Source organism: Anastrepha ludens, chromosome X, assembly GCF_028408465.1.
Source record: "Anastrepha ludens isolate Willacy chromosome X, idAnaLude1.1, whole genome shotgun sequence".
Classification (NCBI taxonomy): Eukaryota; Metazoa; Arthropoda; class Insecta; order Diptera; family Tephritidae; genus Anastrepha; species Anastrepha ludens.
This window is the reverse complement of record NC_071503.1, coordinates 82,573,051-82,597,627: the sequence shown is the minus strand read 5'-3', so window position 1 is coordinate 82,597,627 and position 24,577 is coordinate 82,573,051. Positions and strand designations below refer to the sequence as shown.

General features: G+C 38.7%; 1 protein-coding gene across 1 annotated transcript in view; it reads right to left on the bottom strand.

Annotated features, from left to right (window-relative positions):
• Window positions 1–24,577, bottom strand: part of LOC128869190 (uncharacterized) — a 586,599-nt gene that overhangs the window by 79,174 nt on the left and 482,848 nt on the right. The window contains exons 11-16 of the mRNA XM_054111701.1: window positions 22,139–22,297; window positions 21,934–22,059; window positions 21,704–21,871; window positions 1,665–1,946; window positions 1,379–1,600; window positions 1,134–1,300 (exon numbers count right to left, since the gene is read on the bottom strand). Coding sequence (XP_053967676.1) covers window positions 1,134–1,300; window positions 1,379–1,600; window positions 1,665–1,946; window positions 21,704–21,871; window positions 21,934–22,059; window positions 22,139–22,297 — 1,124 coding nt within the window. The remainder of the gene's footprint in view (window positions 1–1,133; window positions 1,301–1,378; window positions 1,601–1,664; window positions 1,947–21,703; window positions 21,872–21,933; window positions 22,060–22,138; window positions 22,298–24,577) is intronic.

The following is a 24,577-nucleotide window of genomic DNA, read 5'->3' as shown; positions in this document are numbered from 1 at the left end:
ATAATTCAACTAAATAGAGCTTCGTTTCGGTGAATCCATGCCACACCAAGCAGGGCTGCGAACAAAACAAAGTATGTATATGTTAGAGGCTGGGTTCGGGAAATTCCTGAAGCTATTGAAAGTTCTAAAATGGCAACTTTGACGTCAATGACACGTCTTGCAATGGAAGGCCTTCTGAATTTTGAAGGAGAACGGTCGCCAAACCAGTCGTGAATTGGCGGGCAAAATGAGCGGCGATCATACAACGATTCTGAATCACCTTCATTCAATGGGATTTAAGGAAAAATTAGGAGCCTGGGGGCCTAAGGAACTCAACGAAAAATACAGAGAAAGTCGCCTTCAAATTGCTTCTCAGCATCTCGCCCCCCCCATCGAGCAACACACGGCTACAAACAGCGCTTTTAGTACCGAATCGTCCCGAGCGATAAGGGAAAGTGTCTATACATCAATAGGCGAGGCAAGCCGGATCTTCATCCAAAGAAGATCATGATATGTGTTTGGTGGGACTGGGAGGGCATGGCGCCCTGCGAAATGCTCGTAAAGAAAGCCACGGTCAACAAGAAGCTTTACATTGCCCAGCTTCGCCGCGTGAATGAGACCTGACTGAAAAGACCTGATCGACATGGTCAAACCATACTCATTTAAGACAACGCCAGGCCCCTTGTTGCACAAGTCGTCAAAGCCGCACTGCAAGAGCTCGAATGGGAGGTCCTTCAACACCCACCGTATTCTCCGGCCCTTGCACTGACCGATTACCATCTCTTCCGCTCACTGTCAAACCATATGAAGGGCCTTGTCTTCTAACAAAATAATTAACTTATTGATATAATTATTATTTTTTTTGTTTAAATTAAAGTCTTCGGTAAAAACGCTACGAACTTATTCCCCAACCTAATACTATGCTTCAAGAGATTTGCTTGCTATTTGCATTTCTGTACGGAAAATACTCGTAAAAACTAGAAAATGTTAGAAAGTATTTTACTCTCAAGAGATATTAGAAAATATTTGTTTCAACTACCCACACCACTTGCTATGTATGTCAAAAAATATAAAATTTTATACAACGTTATCGGTTGATCCCGATTTGCACGTCGTAAATTTTTTGCTGCCATCAAATTGATTTCTTATTATACCTAACAGCAAATTGTGATGCTAAGTCATCCAATGCTGAGTTAAGATTTTGTTGTAATTCTTTTAAAATATTTGCAGCGTCTTCCTCCAGCTTATCACCGCCCATTGATTCAAACATTTTCTCCAATTGAACTCTCAGTTGTTGTATATTGTTCATAAGTATGCACGCCTGTTGAGAATAATAAAAAAAACGAGGTACATACTTACACATTTATTTAATTGGTCAAGTTGAAAATATTATACATACAATTCTTTCATCTTTCATATGCTCAGGGAATTCTCTTTTGACGATATCAGCGTACGCGATCAGAACTTTTACGATTGTTTTAGCAAAACGTCTCATGTAACGCTTCCAGATTTCTGGATCCGGACACTCGAGTTTGCTAACAACATCGAAACACTGCGTCAATTGAGTAAATACATCAACTACTGAGTTTGAAAATAAGGCATGCTCGCTGCTCTTTTGGAACTGTATGTAAAAAAGTCAGTTATATATTTAATTGTATATAGAAATACACATTTCATATATTCACCCCATCTTTCTTATCACGATTGAACGCACCATGTAGATATTCTAACGACACGTCGTCGTTTTCATTTAACCATTGCATGACAAACGGCTCGAACCAGGCGGGATATTCAGGAACAGCTCCCTTGTATGGTGGGACCTCCTTCACATAATTACTGTAAAGCCATTTTACCCGAAAATGTAGATTCATATATGCTGACGATTTGCAAAGGCGATGTTGTTCATGCTCTTCCAATGCATACTTCATATCGACCGCGAATAGACCCCACATCGTCGCTGCTGAGAGCTTTTTAGGATAAAATTAATCCAGAGGCTTACTTTTGAATTCGTTAATAGTTGGCGTACACTTAAACCATGACTACATATTATAAATAATTTCACAGAAACATCATTTTATCAATATCTTGAAGGAATTTTATTAATGAACTCTTCTTAACACTTATGCAGCTTCTGTACAAAGGTATATAAATTTAATCATTTGCATTTAAATCAATTTATTTAACACAGCAAGCAGGTTTCAACAAGACGGCGCTACTTGCTATGTAGCCAGTGAAACAATGTATTTACTGCGACGTCGTTTCGGTGAGCAATTTATCTCTCGTCTCGGACCAGTAGATTGGCCACCAAGATCGTGTGATATCACACCTTTGGACTATTATTTGTGGGGGTATGTAAAATCTAAATGATTGGTGGATCATCCAGCTTCGAATGAGGTATTGAATACCACCATTAGTAAAGTTATTGACGAGATACCGGACGAAGCCCTCCAGAGAGTCATTCAAATGACCGAATTACGGCACAAGTGCGGTTAACAATTCAAAGGGATTAATTTAAAAAAGAAATGCCATGAATGGTTCTATAAACAAATAAAAAAGGTTCCCCAATTAATTTGAATTTTCGTTGTTTTATTTCAATTTAAAATTCGATACCTCTAAATTGATAACGCTTTATGTATGTGTTTGTAAATGGACTAATTTTATAAATTCACTCGTTGCAAAAAGCCGACTGATACGGGACCGCGGTACCATATAATTTTGTGATTTGCCAAGTGCTAATATGTAACTCCCAACATTCCAGTATAGCTGGTTGTGCGCTGTGTTTGGGACCCGCCACTTTTAACATTTCGCTAATTTGCGCCCACACCCCGACGGAGGAGAAGGACGAGGAGACTAAAGACTCCTTTTATGAGCGCTTGGAACTTTCCTATGAGCGCAGCCCCCGCCACGACATAAAAATCGTGCTTGGATACTTCAACGCCAGGGTGGGCAAGGAGGGAATTTTTGGTCCCACAGTTGTAAAATTCAGCCTACACAACGAAACATCCGGTAACGGATACAGGCTGATCGACTTCGCCGGGGCCCGAAACATGGTAGTCTGCAGCACGAGATTCCATCATAAAAAGATACACCTAGCTACCTGGCTGTCTCCTGAGCGAAAAACGCGAAACCAGATCGATCATGTTGTGATAGATGGAAGACACACTTCTAGTGTATTAGATGTACGTACGATCCGAGGACCCAACATCGACTCCGATCACTACCTTGTTGCAGCCAAACTGCGCACACGCCTCTGTGCAGCAGAAAACGTGCATCTACCTACGCAAAGAATGTTCACAAGCGAAAAGCTGCAATCACAACAGACAGCCAGAAGATTCGCCACTCGACTCTCACTCCTGCTCTCAGAGTGTAATGCCCAACAAACCGACATGCATGAACAATGGAGCAACATTTGTCGTTCCCTACGTATTGCCGCCGAAGAAGAAATCGGACGCCGGCGAGCACGAAAAAAACAGTTGGTAGGACGAGGAATATCACGCTGCCGCAGAAAGAAAGGATGCTGCCTATAGAGCCACGTTGCCATCGGGCGCAAAGCGAGCCATGTGGGATCGGTACAGAGAGTTAAAGGAGGAAGAGAGACGTATTATCCGAAAGAAGAAATGAGAGGCCGAAATAGTTGAGTCCAAGGAGCTTGAGATGCTAGCCGATGGGAAGAACGTCCAAAAATTCTACCAGAAAGTTCGGCGGCTTACAGAAGATTTTAAGACCAGGGCGTTTTCCTTTAAGAACAAAGATGGCGATCTGGTGACTGACGTACAGAGCAATCTTAAATTATGGGGGGAACACTTCTCGAACCTGTTAAACTGTGACAGCTGCGCATGTCACAGAGAATGTAAAGATCCCGATGCCCTAATAGTTGGCGACGGAATTGTCGTTCCGCTACCCGATCATGACGAGGTGAGAATAGCAATAACGCGGCTAAAGAACAACAAAGCCACGGGTGCCGACGGACTGCCGGCTGAGCTATTCAAACATGGCGGCGAGGAGCTGGTAAATTGCGTGCACCAGCTCCTATGCAAAATATGGTCGGATTAAAAACATGCCTGCCGATTGGAATTTAAGTGTCTCTGCCCAATCCATAAGAAGGGTGATCCTGCAATTTGTGCCAATTATCGCGGGATTAGTCTTCTAAATATCGCCTAGAACCGCTAGCGAGCGTATTGTGTGAAAGGCTCAAGCCCACCGTCAACCAACTGATTGGACCTTATCAGTGTGGCTTTAGACCTAGAAAATCTACCATCGACCAAATATTTACAATACGACAAATATTGGAAAAGACTCATGAAAGGAGAATCGACACACACCATCCATTCGTCGACCTCAAAGCTGCATTCGACAGTACGAAAAGGAGTTACTTGTGTGCCGCGATGTCTGAATTGGGTATCCCCGCAAAACTAATACGGCTGGGCACTAATACAGATGACGTTGCTCAACACCAGCACCGCCATCAGAATTGGGAAGGACTTCTCCGAGCCGTTTGATACCAAACGAGGTTTCAGACAGGGTGACTCGCTGTCGTGTGATGTTGGAGAGCAACGTACGAGTCACAGAACTTAATCGCTCAGGCACAATATTTTATAAGAGCGTACAATTTTTGGCGTATGCCGATGATATCGATATCATCGGCCTTAACAACCGCGCTGTTAGTTCTGCCTTCTCCAAACTGGATAAAGAAGCTAAGTGAATGGGTCTGGTGGAGAACGAGGACAAAACGTCTTCAAACAAACAGTCGGCGCACTCGCGTATCGGCACCCACGTCAGTGTAGACAGTTATTATTTCGAAGTTGTAAAAGACTTCGTTTATTTAGGAACCAGCATTAACACCGATAACAATGTCAGCCTTGAAATCCAACGTAGAGTCTCTCTTGCCAATAAGTGCTACTTTGGACTAAGTAAGCAACTGAGTAGTAAAGTCCTCTCTCGACGAACAAAACTAACGCTCTACAAGACTCTCATCATGCCCATCCTAACGTATGGCGCAGAAGATTGGACGATGACAACATCCGATGAAGCGACGCTTGGAGTGTTTGAGAGAAAGATTCTACGTAAGATATTTAGACCTTTGCACTTTGGCAACGGCGAATATCGCAGGTGATGGAACGATGAGCTGTATGAGATTTACGACGACATAGACATAGCGCAGAGAATAAAGATCCAGCGGCAACGTTGGCTGGGTCATGTCGTCCGGGGTAGCAGAGGAGGAGGAGGGTCTCCTCTGCGTTGGAAAGATTAGGTGGAGAAGGACTTGGCTTCACTTAGTGTGTCCAATGACTTTCGCGATTTGTTTAACTCGGCCAAAATCGCGAAGCGGTTATCGCGCCAATTAAGAAGAAGAGGAAGAATTCTTTATTTAGACGAGAGCTCAAGGCATCAAAGAAACAGCATTTCAAGATCTTACACCTTCTTGTAGTACAAAAAATATTTGGTCGAATATAAAAGATCTTACTTCCTCTGGTCGACGCAAACATATCTCCTTGATACAAACATCAGAGGGCCCGGTCGCTGATAAAAACAATTTATCGAACTCCTATCAAACCGCTTTTCAAAAAGGATTATGTGTTATGGACCCCCTCTTCTTCCGCTTATGCAACAGGATACCCTTGGACTTTGATAAGGCTTACAATATAATAGGCAGCCATATTATTCTTACCGAGTCCAAGTCTTGGAAAATCGGGAAAAAGCTGTTAAATCTCATAAAGTCATTTCTGTCCAATGGTAAATTTTTTGTTTGGATTGACAACTACTGTTCCGATATATTCCCTCTTGCTAATGGTATCCCACAAGGGTCCCACTTTTGGTAACTTTGTTTAAGATAGCCCTCCCTAAAATAAGTTCGTTTATATCAGCCTATTCCCACATTAATAATATTGTCTATGTTGATAGTGAGCTAATATAATATTTACCAAGATAAAAGATCTCGCCCAAGGAAAAATACTTATGCAAGTATCATATTTTACAGGATTTACGTAATTGGTTAATCTCATCAGGAGTTATAATGTCGGCTAGCAAATGTTGCTCATTCCACATTTGCCGAAAACACAAATGCACACGTTGAAGGTTGAAGGAAGGTCTCCCTTTTAAATACCATTATCCCACAAACTGATCCTTTAAAAATTCTAGGAGTAATTTTCGACAAAAAAACTTACATGTAAACAACACTGTTCTTATGTTAGAAATAGCTTGTTTACAAGATTAAATATTATTAAGTGATTATCGTCTAAATATTTATTAGTCCATACAAATACTCTTATAAATGTAACCAAATCCTTAATATTGGGAAAATTGACTTTGGACTCGCCATTTATGGACATTGCGCAAAAACTCATCTCAAACTTATTACAATCACCTTATTCCACTGCCACCAGAAGAAGCATTCGTGCATTTCCCACCTATTTAACTCGTTCTTGTGGAAGCTGGTTGGCCAGAGATCCGAGATAGATTTACTTAAAATTTCAAAACAGTCCACCAGCTCAATCGAATATAGGCAATACTATAACAAAGCAATCGAGCTGCGGCAACTATTACCGTCGGAGTTCTGCATTGCTCGAAGCAGTACTATTTGCCTCCAAAGAGTAAACAAACTTCATTATATGTACTAATAGTAAATCAACGATCAAAGCTCTTTTTAACAGGTCCAACTCGTCATATATGATTTTAAAAACTCGTGACATTCTCTATCAACACAGAAAATGAATAAAAATTATGTGGGTACCTGGACATGTTGGAACTTCAGGAAACGAGTTTGAAGATCAGGTGCTAAAGCGCCATTACATTATTTTAATGGCCAAGATGTCAAGAAGTTAGCAAAACAGCATATGCTTTCAATTTTTCGTAACAATTGGAGTAACTACCAACATCATTACAGGAACTCTAATTCTTGAGGTAACAAACCGTTATATTCGCCGCTTTCAGCGTGTGACAAAATCAAAACTTTTGTTCGCCTTAGAATTGGCCATACGTTATCCACTCATTCGCATCTTCAGAGGTTCCTATTGCGCTCCCGTTATTTTTGCCATTCCAATATTTTTTCATTCCGGCAAGGCATTCTTTCAGCGTGGTAATTCAAGATAAAAGTTTTTAATTAGTTATTATATTATACAATTATGATTTGAACATTAATAAAACTTTTGAAATAAAAAAAGGAAACGTGTTATCATTCACGTACCAAAATTGGGGACCCCGAGGTAGAGTCACACTGTGAGGCACGAAAAATAACCTCAAACAAGTCGAAGTATGTGCACACAGTTGCAAACTTATCAAGCAAAGTCGCATTGCAAGTAAGCGAATTGCTTCTAATGCCATTCTGCGATGACAAGTATGACAAATTAAACCAACTACAACTCATATCAATTTACTATGGGTCTGCGACTATTAAATTTGAGAAGTTCATTTCAAATAAACCACTAGGTGATATGAAGCTTTCTCAGACACTCCACAAAATAAAGTCACTCGCTTCGAAAGATTTGGGAGACGATTTCATCAAGAACTTATGGTTAAAAAAATTGCCGCAAACAGAGTAGATGATTTAACTCAAATTGCCGACCGTATGGGGAAAGTCTCTGACAAAGTATATATCTCCAGTCTGCAAAAAAAACTCCTCCGTTGGAAAGGGCGCTGAAAGCAATACAACGAAAATTGGACATTTTATGCACACGACTGAGTGCAATCGAAACGCAAAACCGTAGACACCGCTCACCTAGTACCAAGCGGAACGAAAAATAAAGGAACGATGACAATGATTTGTGTTGGTATCACCAAAATTAGGAGATCGCCCCAAAAAATGCCGTTCACCTTTCTCATTCAACCTACAATCAAAAAACTAATTCGTGCGTTGTCAACTCAGGCGTCGACACTATGCATGTCTTGAAGGCGCCTGTTCATACACGATCTACTATCTGAGCATGATTTCCTAATCGACTCTCGTCGCTGATTACTCAATCCTAAAACCAACTCACCGTATGAGGGAACTCATACGCAGCAACTACAACAAAATCAATACAGAGGAGTACACACATTGCTAAATATATCGCAAACGAATCGGCGGTTCAAACATATGGTAAACGGTTGCTACGCATATGCTTTGGATGGAGATGCCTCAATCGAAGAGTCGAATATTCCAAAAACGGCTATCATTACCCCATTCGCCTTATTTGAGTATGCTTTTATGTCATTCGGATTGCGAAATGCGTCACAAACATTTCAACGATTAATTGTCAAAGTACTTTGCGGAATCGATATGCTTTTGCGTACATAGATGACATTTTTATCGCATCAGAATCTTACAATACAAGGAGCACTTAGCAAATGCTTCCTGATTGGTTCACCCAGCGACAAACGCTAAGTTAATTCAATAAAATACTTCGAGCACCTACTGGACGGGTGCGACTGTGAAGTTTACTGCGATCACAAGACTCTGTCATTTGCATTCACAATTAATTTATATCAGTGAATTCACAATTACCATTCGCCACGCTCCAGGAAAGAACAACGTAGTTCCGGATTTGCTCTCAAAAATCGACTCTATTGAACTAAGGACATACATTTTGAAGAAATGGGCGTCGAACAAGAAAACGAAAGCTAAAGTTTATTGCCACACCCGATCGCCAATCGAACATTATGACATCATGTGATCGCTTTGAACATATCAAAATCGTTTTTGTTGGGTCACTACCCGAATCGAAAAGCTTTACATATTTACGTAACTGCATCGATAGGGCAACCCGCTGGCCTGAAGCGTTTCCCATTACGAACATTTCTGCCGAAACGGTTGCGAACACCTTGTTATCAGGGTGGATCTCTCGCTTTGGCGTACATAAGCGCATTACAACGGACCAAGGCCGTCAATTCGAATCCATTTTATTCAAAGAACTAAACAAGTTGCTCGGAGTGAAGCATATCAGAACGACGCCTTACAATCCAAAAGCTAATAGAATAATTGAATGCTGGCATCGTTCGCTGAAGTTAACAGACTGTGATTGGATCACTGAATTACCTCTTATTTTACTTGGGTTACGCTCTGCTGTCAAAGACGGGCCATTCAACGGCCCATTTAAAGTTTTAGAACACGGAGCTAAACACTTTAATGTAAACATCCACGGCGAATATAAAATTGTTTCAACTGATCGCCTTAAATTAGCGTTTGTTGATAACTTAATCGACAACGCAGGCAATCAATTAGCTATTTCATAACCTAGTTACAATCGAGGTACAGTCAATCAAATCGGGTCGTCGAATTAAACTTCCTACTCGATTGTGTAATTAGCGGGGGAGTCTTGTGGCAACTCCAGGTAGTAATCGCAATAATCGATTTTTATGTTTAACGAACGACAGCGGTTCATATTGTGCCCCCGTTATTTTTGCCATTCCGTTATTTTTTTCATTCCGCAAAGACATTCTTTCAGCGTGGCTATTAAAGGTAAAAGTTCTTAATTAGTTATTAAATTGTGCACTTATGTTTTGAACATTAATAAAATTTTTGAAATAAAGAAAGGAAGCGTAATATCAATCAGAATTCAGAAAAAATCATGCATGTGAAACTCCTGTCAACTAAAGGTTGATTTTTGAGCTATTATCTTTTTAAACAGTTGGTTTAAACAGCTGACGCACGTTTTGTGTTTTGTTTCACTGCCAAACATCTTCAGTTTGGCCTATAATTTAACCATGAATCGTCTTAGAAACAAACAACGCTTGCAAATCATTGAATTTTAAGTTTAAGTTTAAAGTCGAAAAATTGTGTTCAGCGACGAAGCTCATTTTTGGATCAATGGGTACGTAAATGGCAGAATTGTCGATTTTGGAGTGAAGATCAGCCAGAAGAATTGCAAGAGCTACCAATGTGTCCAGAAAAGGTCACAGTTTGGTGCGATTTATGGGCTTGAGGTATCATTGGACCGTACTTCTTCAAAGATGTTGCGAATCGTAACGTAACTGTGAATGGTGAGCGCTACCGTGAAATGATATCCAACTTTTTTTTGCCCAAAATGCAAGAGCTTGACTTTCGTGACCTGTGGTTTCAGCAGGACGGTGCCACATGCCACACAGCACGCGTAACAATGTACTTGTTGAGAGGCGAGTTCGGTGAACATTTTATTTCACGTTCGGGACCTGTCAATTGGCCACCCAGACTTTGCGATATGACGCCTTTAGATTATTTTTTGTGTGGCTATGTTAAAGCTCATGTCTATTCAGACAAGCCTGCTTCAATTAACGCATTGGAAGACAACATTAAAGCATTTATATGTGAGATACCGGACGAAACATTGGAAAGAGTTGCCAAAACTGGACTAAGCGGTTGGACCATTTGATGCGTAGTCGCGGTCAACATTTGCATGAAATAATCTTCAAACTTTAAATTATATGGACTGCACAATCGATTTAAATACAAATTTCATGAATTTTTCTAAATTTTACGTGTGTTTGTTTGAAAAACTTTCCTATAGCTCTTAAAAAATCCCCCTTTATGTTGTGAATGAGTGAAAAACCACAGAAAATAAGAAAGTGACGGCTTTTTTCTAGATTTTAAGTGCACGTTTGAAACTATAGACCGATAAATGCAATATATAATAATATTATAGGTACAATAACTTGAGAAATAAGGAATAAAGAATATAGTGCTTAATTGGTTCAAAACATACTTAGATGAGCAAACACAAAGAACTAAAATAAATAATGCTATTTCGGAATACTTGAATTCTAATACGTGTGTCCCTCAAGAATCTGTTTTCTTCTAAAAATTTGTAAATCAATATTGCATGCTGACGGCACATAAATATATTCGAGCGGTTAAAATGCGGGAGAATGGAAAATAAAATGGATGGAAATAATCATGTCAAGTGAAGAAGAAATAGAAATAAACAATAAAATTATTGAAAAAGTCGACAATATAAAATATCTTAGTGTAATTATTGATAAAAAGTTTAAGTTGAACAGCCACATAGAATATATAATATATTGTAGCTAAACACGAAAATTCGCGAACCGACTGGCAACAAAAACTGAGCGAATGAGATACTAAAACGAAAACATAAATTCGCCTAAACACCAGATGACGAGGGAGAACAAGGCGAGACAGAAGTCGCCAGAATATACGAGTTGCCAAATTTAGAAATTATGATAGCAGTATTCAAAATGTGTGTATGCTACAGTATTATTTTATGTTACTTGTTGTAAAATGTACTATTTGCAGGCAATAGCAAACCTCCGCATGTATTTCTGCCATGAAAAAGCCCCTCATAAAAAAAAACCATTTGCTGTTCGGAATCGGCTTAAAACTGTAAGTCCACTAATTTGTGGAACAACATCAAGACGCACCCCACAAATAGGAGGAGAAGCTCGGCCAAACGCCTAACAGAAGTGTACGTGTCAATTATTTATTACTTTATAATATTTACAACAGCGCGATTGCGCTGTTTCGGACTCATACGGTTAACAAACAAATGGAGAAACAAACATACAAGAGAAAATCACTTACGCTGGCGAAGCGCAATCGTAAAATCTAAAGATTTACGCACGCTTTCTTTGCTTGTTTTGCTTCGACAGCTGTCAAAAAACCCGGCCGAATGGCGCCTTTGTTTCACTCACTTGAAGCGTTTTAAAGTTTCGAATAGCGCAGTGCTGTATTTGGCAGCGATTTTTCGGCCTTTGACATTTCAATTTCACTCGTCACTTCGTTTTCATTTATTATTCTGATAGCGTTCAGAAGAGCCATTTGCCCATAGAAATTTCCATAGTAAACCAGAGCAAACAAAGGTATGCAAAGCCTGCATTGAGCCAGGAGCTTGAATTTACGGTGAGAAGCAGTGGTTAATAGTCCAATGAGCGATATGTCCAATGACATGTTGTTTTGATACACACTTGCTCACACAGAAGTCAATGACGTGCAATTTTTCCTTCGGATCACTTGATCAGTAAGAGGGACTCCCTGTGTGGTGTGTTAAAAGAATAAGGTGAATTTTAAAATTTTGCGTGATACGTTTATTCGACTTTCGATTATTATTTTTTTATGTCTCGTTTGTTTGTGAGAGGCATAAATAAAACAAGTATATTATTTTGCGCGTTCGGCGATTTTCCGCTATGGAAAAAAATGAGTCAAAGAAGTTGCATCAAATTGTGTGTAAAAAATGGAATTAAGTGCTGAAAAACACTTGAAATGTTGGCAGTGGCATACGGTGGGCGTACTCTGAGTCAAAAAAATGTTTATAAGTGGTGCAAGCTTTTCACAGAAGGTCGAGAAGATGTGAATGATGACGCTCGCTCTAGACGCCCCAGCACATCAACAACCGATGAAAATGTTGAGAAAGTGAAGAAATTTGTTATGGCGAATCGTCGAATCACAACGAGAGAAGTTGCTGAGGATATCGGCCTATCGGTTGGCCAAGAAATCTTTTCGGAAATTCTAGGCATGAAGCGTGTGGCAGCGAAGTTCGTTCCAAAATTGTTGAATAACGTCAACGATGATCCAGGTTTGCTTAAAAGGGACATAATTGGTTACAAATCATGGCTCAATCGTCCCAATGAAAGAGTCCAGGAGAACCAAAACCAAAAAACGCATGCCAACTTCGATCGAGTATCAAGGTTTTGCTCACTGTTTTCTTCGATTACCATGGCGTAGAGTATCAAGAGTTCTAACCACAAGGTAAGAGCAGTATTACCTTGAAGCTATGCGGCGTTGTCGTCAAGCAATACGAAAAAAACGATCGGAATTGTGGAAAAAAATTCATGGCTTTTCAATCATGATAACGCACCTGCTCACTCATCTTTGCTTGTGAGAGATTATTTAGCCAACAAAAAAAACCGCTATCATGTCTCAGCCACCGTATTCACCAGATTTGACCCCCTGCGACTTTTTCCTGTTCCCAAGATTGAAGAGACCCTTGAAAGGACGGCGTTTTGCGTTGAGGAGATAAAAACCAAATCGGGAGAGAGCTCAAGAACATACCAAGAAGAACATATCAGAACTGCTTCGAGGATTGGAAAAAAGCCGGCACAAGTGTATAATATTTGAGGGGGACTACTTTAAAGGAGATTAAATAGAAATTCATGAATAAATAAATATTTTTTGAGAAAAATGAAAACTCACCTTATTTTTTTAACACACCTCGTACATTCATAAGATTGCACATTTGCATGGCTACCTCTATATGTAATAAGATGCCTCATTTCTGATATTTAGTAGATATTATAGGTAGTCTCCGTCTACTATGAATCTTGACCTAAGTGTTTGAGAATATGCTTCAAATTCGAAGTTACTTATTTATGGCTAGGAGGACAATAAGTCGATGTGATTAGCAAAGGACCATTTTGGTCCTTAACTGCTATAGCGGTCGATTGCGAGTTTAAGTTTACAATATTACCGTGAGCTGCATGTCCAACATCACTTTTGATACTAACTGCAGTGTCATCTCGGTCAGTACCAGCAGGGTGATTCGTATGGTATATAGTATACTTAGAAATTTTTAGGTAACACTTATCAGTTAAGTGTGTATCAGATATTAGCATTATATAAGTATATATATTTTTGTTTGCTAGGAATAGCTGAATTTCATGGTTATGTTGTATAAGCCCATCGACATCCCATGTTGCAAGTTTTTGGGTACTATGTACTCATTTTGATTAAATTGCCAGCAAGGATGTGAATAGGCTAAGAACAGTGTTCATTTGCTTCATCAATGATTTTAACAGACTTTTCAATTCTGATAATTCGTTTTGCTCCTTGGGAGGGTTGCTACGTATTTGATAAAACTGGTTGTGGCGCAGGTAGATTGTGTTTAACAGCCGCTGCATAGGATATGGAGTTTTGAGGTACTAGTTGTTAGCACTTATTGGCAAATCTTTTCTCCGCATCGTGTGGTATGACTTGTGTTGCATCTCCTTGTAAACAGCACAGCTCTTGTAAATAGTTGGCAGGAGGGTTACCATCACCGTGCACACATTTGACTTTTTTTGAGATGCCTTTATGCCTCAAGGTTAATCAGCCGTGAGATGGTTACCAGTATCTGTAACTTGGAAGAGAAGTGCTTCGTATGCCTGTATCGTTGACATCTAGTGCACTGTGGAACTTATCCCTTTTTCTTGGCGCTTAAATTTTTATTTTTGGGCAATTTTTATTTTGTCTGTCTGAATTCTGTTGTGAAAAAGTGGTAGTGCATATATAATATATACAACCTTATGTCCTAGATTTTGGCGGATATCATCAACAGATGATGAAAAATGCATACCTTGTAGTCTTAGATCGTACAATATTTTGACACAAAAATTTATTTATTATTTATTTATTTATTCATTTAAATTCAATTTTTTAAGGGTTGCAACGTTTCTTACTAAAACTACGAAAATCGGAAGGGTATTATAACAGGTTTCATCCTGGTCCAATATTGAAAAGCACATAGAGTAGTTTGTGGAAGGAAGGCGCAGCAAGATAGTAATTGCTTTGCTTTGATTGCTTTGTTTTATTGCTCATTGTGTTACCTGGACTAGTTCTTTCTCTTTCTGATGATATAGTCCTTTATTTGGATACACTGTATTTTCCGCACTATGTTACCTAGTTGCGAATAAAGCATTTTATTCAACTTTGGCGTTTGACATGTAGCCTATGATACAATTTTACAATTAACTGTTGACAACGCGAAATAGCTGTAGTAAATTTATAAGATACCAGTTGGATTGTCTGCGATGGGGCACCCAGACGAACAACACTGATTTCATGGACTGGCACCGATTTTAGTCCCATCAAGCCTTTATGGGCACTCATGAAAAAGCGGCTAAAATATACCTAAGTTCTCCCGAACTGTTTTGCAATTAAGAGCAAAAATTGATGAAATTTTGAAACTAACTGTTTTGCAATTAAGAGCAAAAATTGATGAAATGAAACTAAAACTGGAAACCGCATCTTCTTGAAGCTAAACGTTGTGTTGTTAAAATTTGTAATTTAGCAAAAGGTTAGTGTTACCAGACATCTCAAAACAGAACTAAGGTCGTATACAGGTAGGGTTTTACAAAGACGTTCGAATTTGTTTGGGTGTTTTGGGGTGTTGGGTGTTTGTAAATTTGTAGAATTTTTATGTAGAACCCTTTTCCACATAGGTGCCTTCGGCCGCGGTTAAAAAAACCTCATCAGTCTAACTACGGCTACGCTATCCACAGTAATATTGCTTAAAAAAAATATACATCATATGTATGTGTGTAGTATCTTCCTGCTTCCTAGATAACCCCCATCCCCATCATCAGCACTGAACTGAAATACTTAATTTTTGTTCGTATTTTGTTTTTATTTGCAGGCATCTGGCAACATAATAAATAAATAAATAATTGGCGCGTACACTTCTGTTAGGTGTTTGGCCGAGCTCCTCCTCCTATTTGTGGTGTGCGTCTTGATGTTGTTCCACAAAATGGAGGGACCTACAGTTTCAAGCCGACTCCGAACGGCAGATATTTTTATGAGGAGCTTTTTCATGGCAGAAATACACTCGGAGGTTTGCCATTGCCTGCCGAGGGGCGACCGCTATTAGAAAAATGTTTTTATTAATTTTGCTTTCACTGAGGTTCGAACCAACGACCTCTCTGTGAATTCCGAATGGTAATCACGCACCAACCCATTCGGCTACGGCGGCCGCAACTGGCAACATAATACTGTTGTCAATTTCAATGAATTGTTATTCTCGTTAAAAATTGGAAAGTGAAAATATTGATGAATGTATTTGCATTTGAAAAGAAGTAAGAACACGCGTTGACATTTAACAGCGGGGAAATTAGTTAATAAACGCTCCCGTATTTTTGTGCAATAGTAACTTTTTCAAAGCATAAAGAGGGCAGTATTTCAATAATTAAAGCAGAAATATTTCACGAAATCCCCAAAATTTAAACAAATATTTGCAAGGTATGAGAATTAAAAACACCGTGCATAATAAGAAATAACCCTGCAAGGGAGTCATCGACTGCCACTAGACGTATACGGTTGTGCTCCTATACAAGTTTTAAAATTAGTGACACACATACATACACACTCGCTTCTTTTCTTTATTTTTCGCATAAAAAGTGTTCATATTTTCTAACCCATTAAATAAATAAAAAACTCGTAAAAATGTCCCCCTGGGGGACCCCAGCAGAGAATAATAAGATCGCCCTATTATCCTCTAGTCCCCAACCCAAAAGAAAAAATAAAAACTTTCAAATAACCACAGACGAACCCTTCCGCACTTTACCGACAACAACAAAAGAAAGCCCTAAATATATAGTGGTAAGTTCAGCTAATGTAAGCAAACCTATGAACAAGTTTTCTGGCTTCGCTGTTCATAAAGCATTGAAAAACATTAGTTAAGATAATAAAATAACTGAGCTTAGAGGCGGAAATTTACTAATTGTTGTGAAAAATGGTGCTATCGCTAAAAAGTTTACAACAACTAAACAGCTTTTCGGAATTCGTAACGTGAAAATTGAACTGCACAAGAGTTTAAGTTCCACAAAAGGCACAATTTACGCTCCATGCTTAAATGAAGTAGCAGAAAATGAAATAATAGAAAACTTAAAAGAACAGGGTGTCGTAGAAATTTATAAGTTTCCCAAAATTGTAAATGGTCATCCAACTCCAAGTGGCGTAGTCTTTCAAATTTTTGACCGCTATTACCTTCCGGAAAAAATTGATGTTTTGTGGTACACGACCAAAGTGAGACCATACTACCCAAACCCCATGAGGTGTAAGAACTGTGAATTTCTTGGCTACACAAAAAAACGCTGCAATAAGCCCCCTGTTTGCGATACATGCCCGCTTCCACCTCATAACCCTTAACCATGCACCCGCACTCGTAACTGTGTGTAAACTGTAAAAGTAAATTGTGCCCAAAATTCGTGCAAATGAAAAGTATAATAAACATGTAAACTGACAATAAATGTTCATTTCGTGAAACAGTCAATATTCACAAAGCGCATATACCACCAACTTTCACCTCTGCATCAACCTCATTCGCCAGCATAACTGCATAAATAACAATTGAACTAACAAAGAAAACGTAAATATCAAACAAAATACCCAACCTGATGCACAAAGTTCTCTATCCTCTCCTTCTCCATGAAATGCAATAATAAAATATATGAACAACAAAGCAAAATGCAAGCCAGATGTAAACTGACAATAAATGTTCATTTCGTGAAACAGTCAATATTCACAAAGCGCATATACCACCAACTTTCACCTCTGCATCAGCCTCATTCGCCAGCATAACTGCATAACTAACAATTGAACTAACAAAGAAAACGTAAATATCAAACAAAATACCCAACCTGATGCACAAAGTTCTCTATCCTCTCCTTCTCCATGAAATGCAATAATAAAATATATGAACAACAAAGCAAAAGAAAACGAAACTGCTGCATTGAATACAACAAATTAAACACAGCCTCCCACAGAAACAACTGCAGTCGATGACTCTTTCCCACTACCTTTGACCACGCTACAGCAAGATCTATTGACTTCGCAACAACAATTCCACTCATTTCAAACCTATTGTCTCACCTCAACAACCCACCCGCTACCTCTTCACCCTCAGACATCCAACACACATGCGAATTCTTCAGGGGAATTTAAAAGGTCTATTCAAGAACTATATACATCTAAATCAACTCATCAACCAATTTTCACCACACATTATCACACTACAGGAAACTCAACTCCCAGCAAACAAAACTTTATACATTCCTTTCTTACATTCATAACCTTCCTCAAAATCAATCAGCTAAACAAGTCATTGCCCGTTTGGTAAAAAAATCTATAATCCACAAGAAAATCCCCATCTTCTCTAATATTTCCATCATTGCCAATGAAATTGACATAGGCTTCAAGCTATCGGTAGCCACGTTTTAAGTTCCTCCTCATCATAAATTCAGTGTCGTAGAACTTATACACATAATAAGTACACTCTCTACACCCGGAATAATTGTAGGTGATTGCAATGCCTGGAGCCCACTTTGGGGATCTTCAGCCTCAAATAACAGGTGCCAGACAATTGAAGACGTTATACCATCGAAAAACCTCGTTGTCCTCAATGATGGATCTCCAACCCACTTTTCCACCCACAATTCCTTCACTCACGTAGATATTGCCCTTTCTTCAGCATCTATGGCCCCCAAACTCTCTTCCCGCACCTTAGACGATCTCCACAATAGCGACCATTTCCCCATTATAACTACCCTCACCACCCCTAACACATACCTATACCATCAAACCGATATCAAAATTTCTCACAGAAAAAGCTGATTGGCCTAAATACTGTTCTCAAGTGCAAAAACCATATCCAAAAATGTAAATGTAGAGGCTTGTATAATAAAAAAGATAGTGAGGTCCGCTGCCCACATAGCTACCATATACCCCAATTAAACACTAGAAAATTCGACACTAAACTTCCGTATTGGACGAATTTGCTAGCTGTTTTAAGAAACAATTATCATCAAAGCAATCACTTTGGGTCGCGTTTAAACACAATAGATCAACAGTGAATTTAATAAACTACAAAAAAGCTAACGCAAACTTCAGAAGAGAGTTAAAATCTGCAAAAAATCAATCTTTTAAAAAACTCACATCTAGCATAAGTCCCACTTCAAGCCCCCAAAATATATTGTGCGATATAAAAGCCCTCTCAGGAGGAAACAAACGGAATGGAATCGACTTTATTCACTCTGCACAAGGTCCTATCTATAATTCTCAAGACATTGCGGAGAACTTTGCGTCTACATGGTCAAACAATTCAGACAGCTCCAACTTCCACACAAATTTCACTACTCTCTCAAAACAGTTTATCTCTCATTCGTATCACAATCCCAAACCATGCCCAGATGCTACATTAATTGAATCACCAATCACAATAGAAGAGTTTGGCAATTTCCAATATGACTGGAAAAACACCCGGTTCAGAAAAAATACATTGAAATCCCGGCTTACAATTCTATATAATACTAGACCAAGGCGTATTTCCCCAAAACTGGAAAAACGCCACGGTCGTCCCTATCCCAAAACCTAATTCCCTGAACGTCACAAGTACTTGAAAAAATTGTTTCCAAGAGGAACGTGTGCTATGGCAAGCCCAAAGGATTAATAAGTCCCAACCAATTCGGCTTTCAACCGGGTTTGGCTGTTATCGATATATTGCTCTACTTTGAACACTGCGCCTTAAAAGCATTATCTGCCAAAAACCACTTATCCATTCTTAGTCTCGACTTTGTAGAGCTTTTGATAGAATTAGAGCCCACCTAGTACTACAGGAACTAAAGATATGGAGCATTGGGAATAAAATGTATAGTTTTATCAAAGCATTCCTTTCTAACCGAAAACTCTCTGCAAGTGCGATCAATGACAACCCCAACACCTACCTCCTTCACAATGGTATACCTCAACGATCTCCTCTCTCGGCGACACTTTTTATTATAGCGTTTAATCAGCTTAGCTACTTACTATCCTCAAATCCACATATAGACCATTTAATTTACGCTGACGATGTTTTAATTTTCTCAGCATTGAAAGATTTGACCCAAGTTAAGGCTGTCTTTACTAGTATCCTAACTGATATTACCGATTGGTCTAAAACATCAGGGACCAGAATTTCCGCAAGTAAAAGTGCAACCTTCCACATATGCAGGAAGAGAAAGTGTACCTTCCTTTACCTCTCCCTTAATAGTATACAAATTCCACACACTAACTCATTAAGAATATTGGTATAATTTTTGATAAAAAACTCACTTATAAAGACCATTGCAAACATCTTAGAATAAGCTTACTTACTAGACTTAATATTATAAAATATTTTACTTCAAAACATTGTCATATCAACATTGTAAAAGCTATGATGTTTTCTAAAATTGACTTTGGTTCTGCAATTTAAGGACATTGTGCTAAAACACACCTCGCGCTACTTCAAGCACCTTACCTTACAGCTGCAAGAAGATGTATTCCCGCCTTTCCTACATCTCCAATTAAAGCAGTGTTAACCGAAGCAGACCTAACCTAGCAGACATACACCACAGATCAGCACACAACAGAATGATGCTTACTAAAAAAAAACCTTCATTGTAAAAACAAACTCATGTTTGATGTATTGAAAGCACCACAACATGCAACAAACAAGCCATCAGCAATCATTTATTAACCAACGCGACACAATATCAACACCGCAACTAATAAAAGAGAGCTTTCATCCGCAGTGGCTGACGCTAAAATCCTCAATGGTAGATAGTCTCTACAAACATCGAAAATCAAAAACCAACACTAAACAATACGTTCAGCTGTTTAACGACGCAATTGAGGCGTACAAACCAGAGTTGGAAAATCATCTACACTGATGGATCAAAATCAGACACCCACACAACGTTTGCAGTGACAAATGATCAAGGTGTCCCAATAACTGTAGGTGCTTTACCACAGTACTGATCTCTAATTACAGCCTGCGCTACATGAAGCAGTTCTTTTTGCCTCACAAACAGAGAAGTTTATAATATGCAGCGATAGTAAGTCGACAATTGACGCATTATTGAACACTAACCATAATATGGAGTTGATCAATCGTATAAAGGAAATTTTACACCAACAAAGAACCATAATCAAAATCATGTGGATCCCTGGTCAAGCTAGTATAAAAGGCAATGCATTTGCAGATGAACGCCCTAAAGAAGCAGGAAGGGAACCAAAAATACTATATCCGCACTTCACTAAAATAGACATACGCAACTTAGTGAAAAAAAACTGTTTACTCGTCGATTGCTAGAGAGTGGACAAACTACAACTATCACTAAAAAGATCAAAATCCCACCGGTATGTCAAAATACTCTCCAGCTTGCTCTAGTGAAGACCTTAAAAAGTTCGTGCGCCCTATAATAGCCACACCTTAAGAACATACTCCCACCTCCTGAAAAATTCCGACAAACCAATGGAACATTGTAATTCAGCCAACCTGTTCGTCATTCATATACTGGACGAATGCCTTCTTTACACCTAAACAGGGAAATCACATTTGGTAACATAAAGCCGACCAATCTACTGAAGACCTTGCAAGGACATTCACCCGGGCAGAGTTAACAAATCGTATAATTTTATTATATTATAATTATAATATGTACAGTTACAATGTGTAAACACTAAATTATCTAATATGGTTCCAATATGTTATACAGTAGGAGGCCGCCGTAGCCGAATTGTTGGTGCGTGACTACCATTCGTAATTCGGCGAGAACGTAGGTTCGAGACTTTGTGAAACACCAAATTTAAGAAAGAATGTTTTTCTAATAGCGGTCGCCCTTCGGCAGGCAATGGCAAACATCCGTGTGTATTTCTACCATGAAAAAGGCTCCTCATAAAAATCATATCTGCCGTTCGGACTGTAGGTCCCTCCATTTGTCGAACAACATCCTGGGCCTACCGTTAGATGAGTTAGACAATGGCAATCGGTGACTAAACAGCACCGGCAGGGCTTAGTAAACTGCTACAACAACAATAAGAATCGATAGAAGTTTTGTGCACGATATGTTAATTGATGGTATGGTGTGGATGAAATTTAAATTTCCGAAAAAGAGAATATCGGAAATATATGTAAAATCTATAATTTAATAAGAATTAAAAAATATTTAATATTAATGTTTTTATTACTTAATTTGTAATATTTATTGCATTTTTGGAATTTTTCCGACGCGTTTTTTCCAAGGCTTACTATTATTACTATTCTGTACATACCTGTCCTATATTCAATTCTTGTGGGAATTGATTCAGTACGTTGCCATAGCTGTTTTTATCCTCGTCGATAACGGAGACAATTAGTGCGATTAACTTATGCCAAAAATCAACATTATCCAACTTAGGGCCGTGGTCGTCAGAGTCACGTTTTGCTTCGTTTGGATCCACCTTTAATTTATAATATTTTATTGTTGGTTAATAAAGCAATTAGCAATGAAAAACTATTTTACCTGAAATTCCCTATTATAGAGTTCATAACAATTTTCGAAGAGGAATTGATAGGTGGATCTAAGACAAGCTTTTACGCAATCCTTGACCACTGTACTCGCTCGTGGAGGGCTAGACAGTTCTTGCACCTAAAGTAAATTCATATACAAATTTAAGGTGACCTTATTTTTAAACATTTCAATGAAATAGTTAAAAATATATAGTTACCTTCATGCGAAAAAATGTGATACTGGTCAATAAGTCAACAGTTGACTTAAGATCCATTAGTTTTTCTTGACTGGATGCAGGAAAATTGTTGCGATACATGGAGAGGTCAATGCGTAGCGAATTGTGCAGCTGATCCAATAACTTAACGAATTTCTCTTTCTATGAGAAGAGTAACTCATTTAATTTAAATAATTGAACTATTATTAATGGCATTCGTAATAAATCTAGAATATGTAATAATATAAAAAATTGAATAAAAAATTATCGATAAGTAGTATATAAATTATCGAGATCTTCAAAACTATTGATCATGGACGCATCTTGAGGCCATATACGAGCATGTGGTTGTCACAGGCCTTTCTAGCTCTTACGTAGCTCTTTAACCGAACTAGTCATAAGCTTTCTATAGCTGCACATTTATGCGGACAAATGTGCACAAAAGTTTATTGAAAATTGTGTTGATACAATTTAATTTAAAACCTTCTTTTAATCACAATATAGCAGCGTTAGGTTCCCGGTTTTTCCTAATTTTGCGTTCCACAATTTCCAACCACCATGCTAGACAGTTGATACTACATTTTCGGACCATGTGCAGCATTTTTTTTTTCTCTAAACGTTTGCCCTTTCATTGCTGCCAAATATACAAAATAATATAATAATATACCATATTGTTACAAAATTTTGTTACGTTAACATTTAAATAAATCTCTCACAATAATTGCTCTGATTTCGAACACTGGACTGTCAAATAAAGGTCACAAATCAATGGCAACACCACATGCTTTATTTTATTTTCTTTACTTTACCTTACATGCACACGCCCACCTTAAGACTAAATCACTCTATTATATATATATATATACGAGGTGTGTTCAAAATGTATGGCGAATTTTGTTTTTTTCAAATATTATTTACTTATTCATTAATATCTATTTTGTCCCCTTCGAAGCAATCCCCATGAGATATTATGCACTTGTGCCAACGTTTTCTCCAATCTTCGAAGCAATTAAAAAAATAATTTTTTTATCTTGATCAGCTTCTTCTTCGATGCCGTCTTTATCTCGTTAATCGTAGCGTAGCGTCGTCCTTTCATACGCCTCTTCAGTTTCGGGAACAAGAAAAAGTCACAGGGGGACAGATCTAGGCAATACGGTGGCTGTGTCATCATAAATGTGTTGTTTTTGGCCAAAAAGTCGTGCACAAGCAACGATGTGTGAGCAGGGGCGTTATCGTGATTGCAAGAGCCAATTTTTGTTCTTCCACAAATCCGGGCGTTTCTGGCGGATTGCTTCGAACAAATTGCACATAACTCGCAGATAATATTCCTTATTGACCGTTTTACCCTGTGGCAAGAACTCATGATGCACAACGCTCCTGCAATCGAAGAAAACGGTAAGCAAAACTTGTACATTCGACCGAACTTTCGCGCTTTTTTCGGTCTTGGTTCGTGTGGCAGCATCCATTGCGATGATTGCGTTTTGGTTTCCACGTAATAACGATTAACTCACGATTCGTCACCAGTTATGACTCCCTGGAGCAAATTTGGGTCGTCGTGGACAGAGTCCAACATCTCATTAGCAATGCTCATGCGAAGCTGCTTTTGGCCGAAATTGAGCAGTTTTGGTACGAATTTTACGGCGACCCATCTCATGCCAAATCATTCGAAAAAATCAAATGGCACAAGCCAATCGATACACAGTCACATTCGGAATGCATCCGCGCACTTAATTTGGTTTTTCACACAAAATTTGATACAGGCTCTTTGATCCATCTTTTTGAATAGGTAAAAATCGAAGACGAGCCGAAAAAATCGAAATTCGAATATACGTAACCTGCGAAAATTCAAAATTTGCGACACTTTTTGAAGACACCTCGTATATATTGTATATATATATATATAAATGGCGCTTACCCCTCTTTTGGGTTTTTGGCCGAGGCGTTCGTCTGGATGTTCTTTCACAAGTGGACGACCCTACAGTTTAAGGCCGACTCTGAACAGAGGATCTTTTTTATGAAAAGCTTTTTCATGATAGAAATACACTCGGAGGCTTGCCATTGCCTGCAAAGAGGGGGCCGCTATTAGAAAAAACTTTTTATTCATATTACTGTTTCACGGAGATTCGAACCATTCGGCTACGACGGGCGCCGAATCACTCTATAACTTTTCGTTAATTCGCTTATAAGTGCAACTTCCTGAATACCTTATGCGCATGAATCTCTGCGTATATATTGTATTAGACATATAACTATCGTAAACTAACAAAAGCCTGTCATCATGCCCATCCTTACGTATGGCGCAGAAACGTGGACGATGACAACATCCGATGAAGCGACGTTTAGAGTGTTTGGGAGAAAGATTCTGCGCAAGATTTTTTGACCTTTGCACGTTGACAACGGCGAATATCGCACCCGATGGAACGATGAGCTGTACGACGAAAT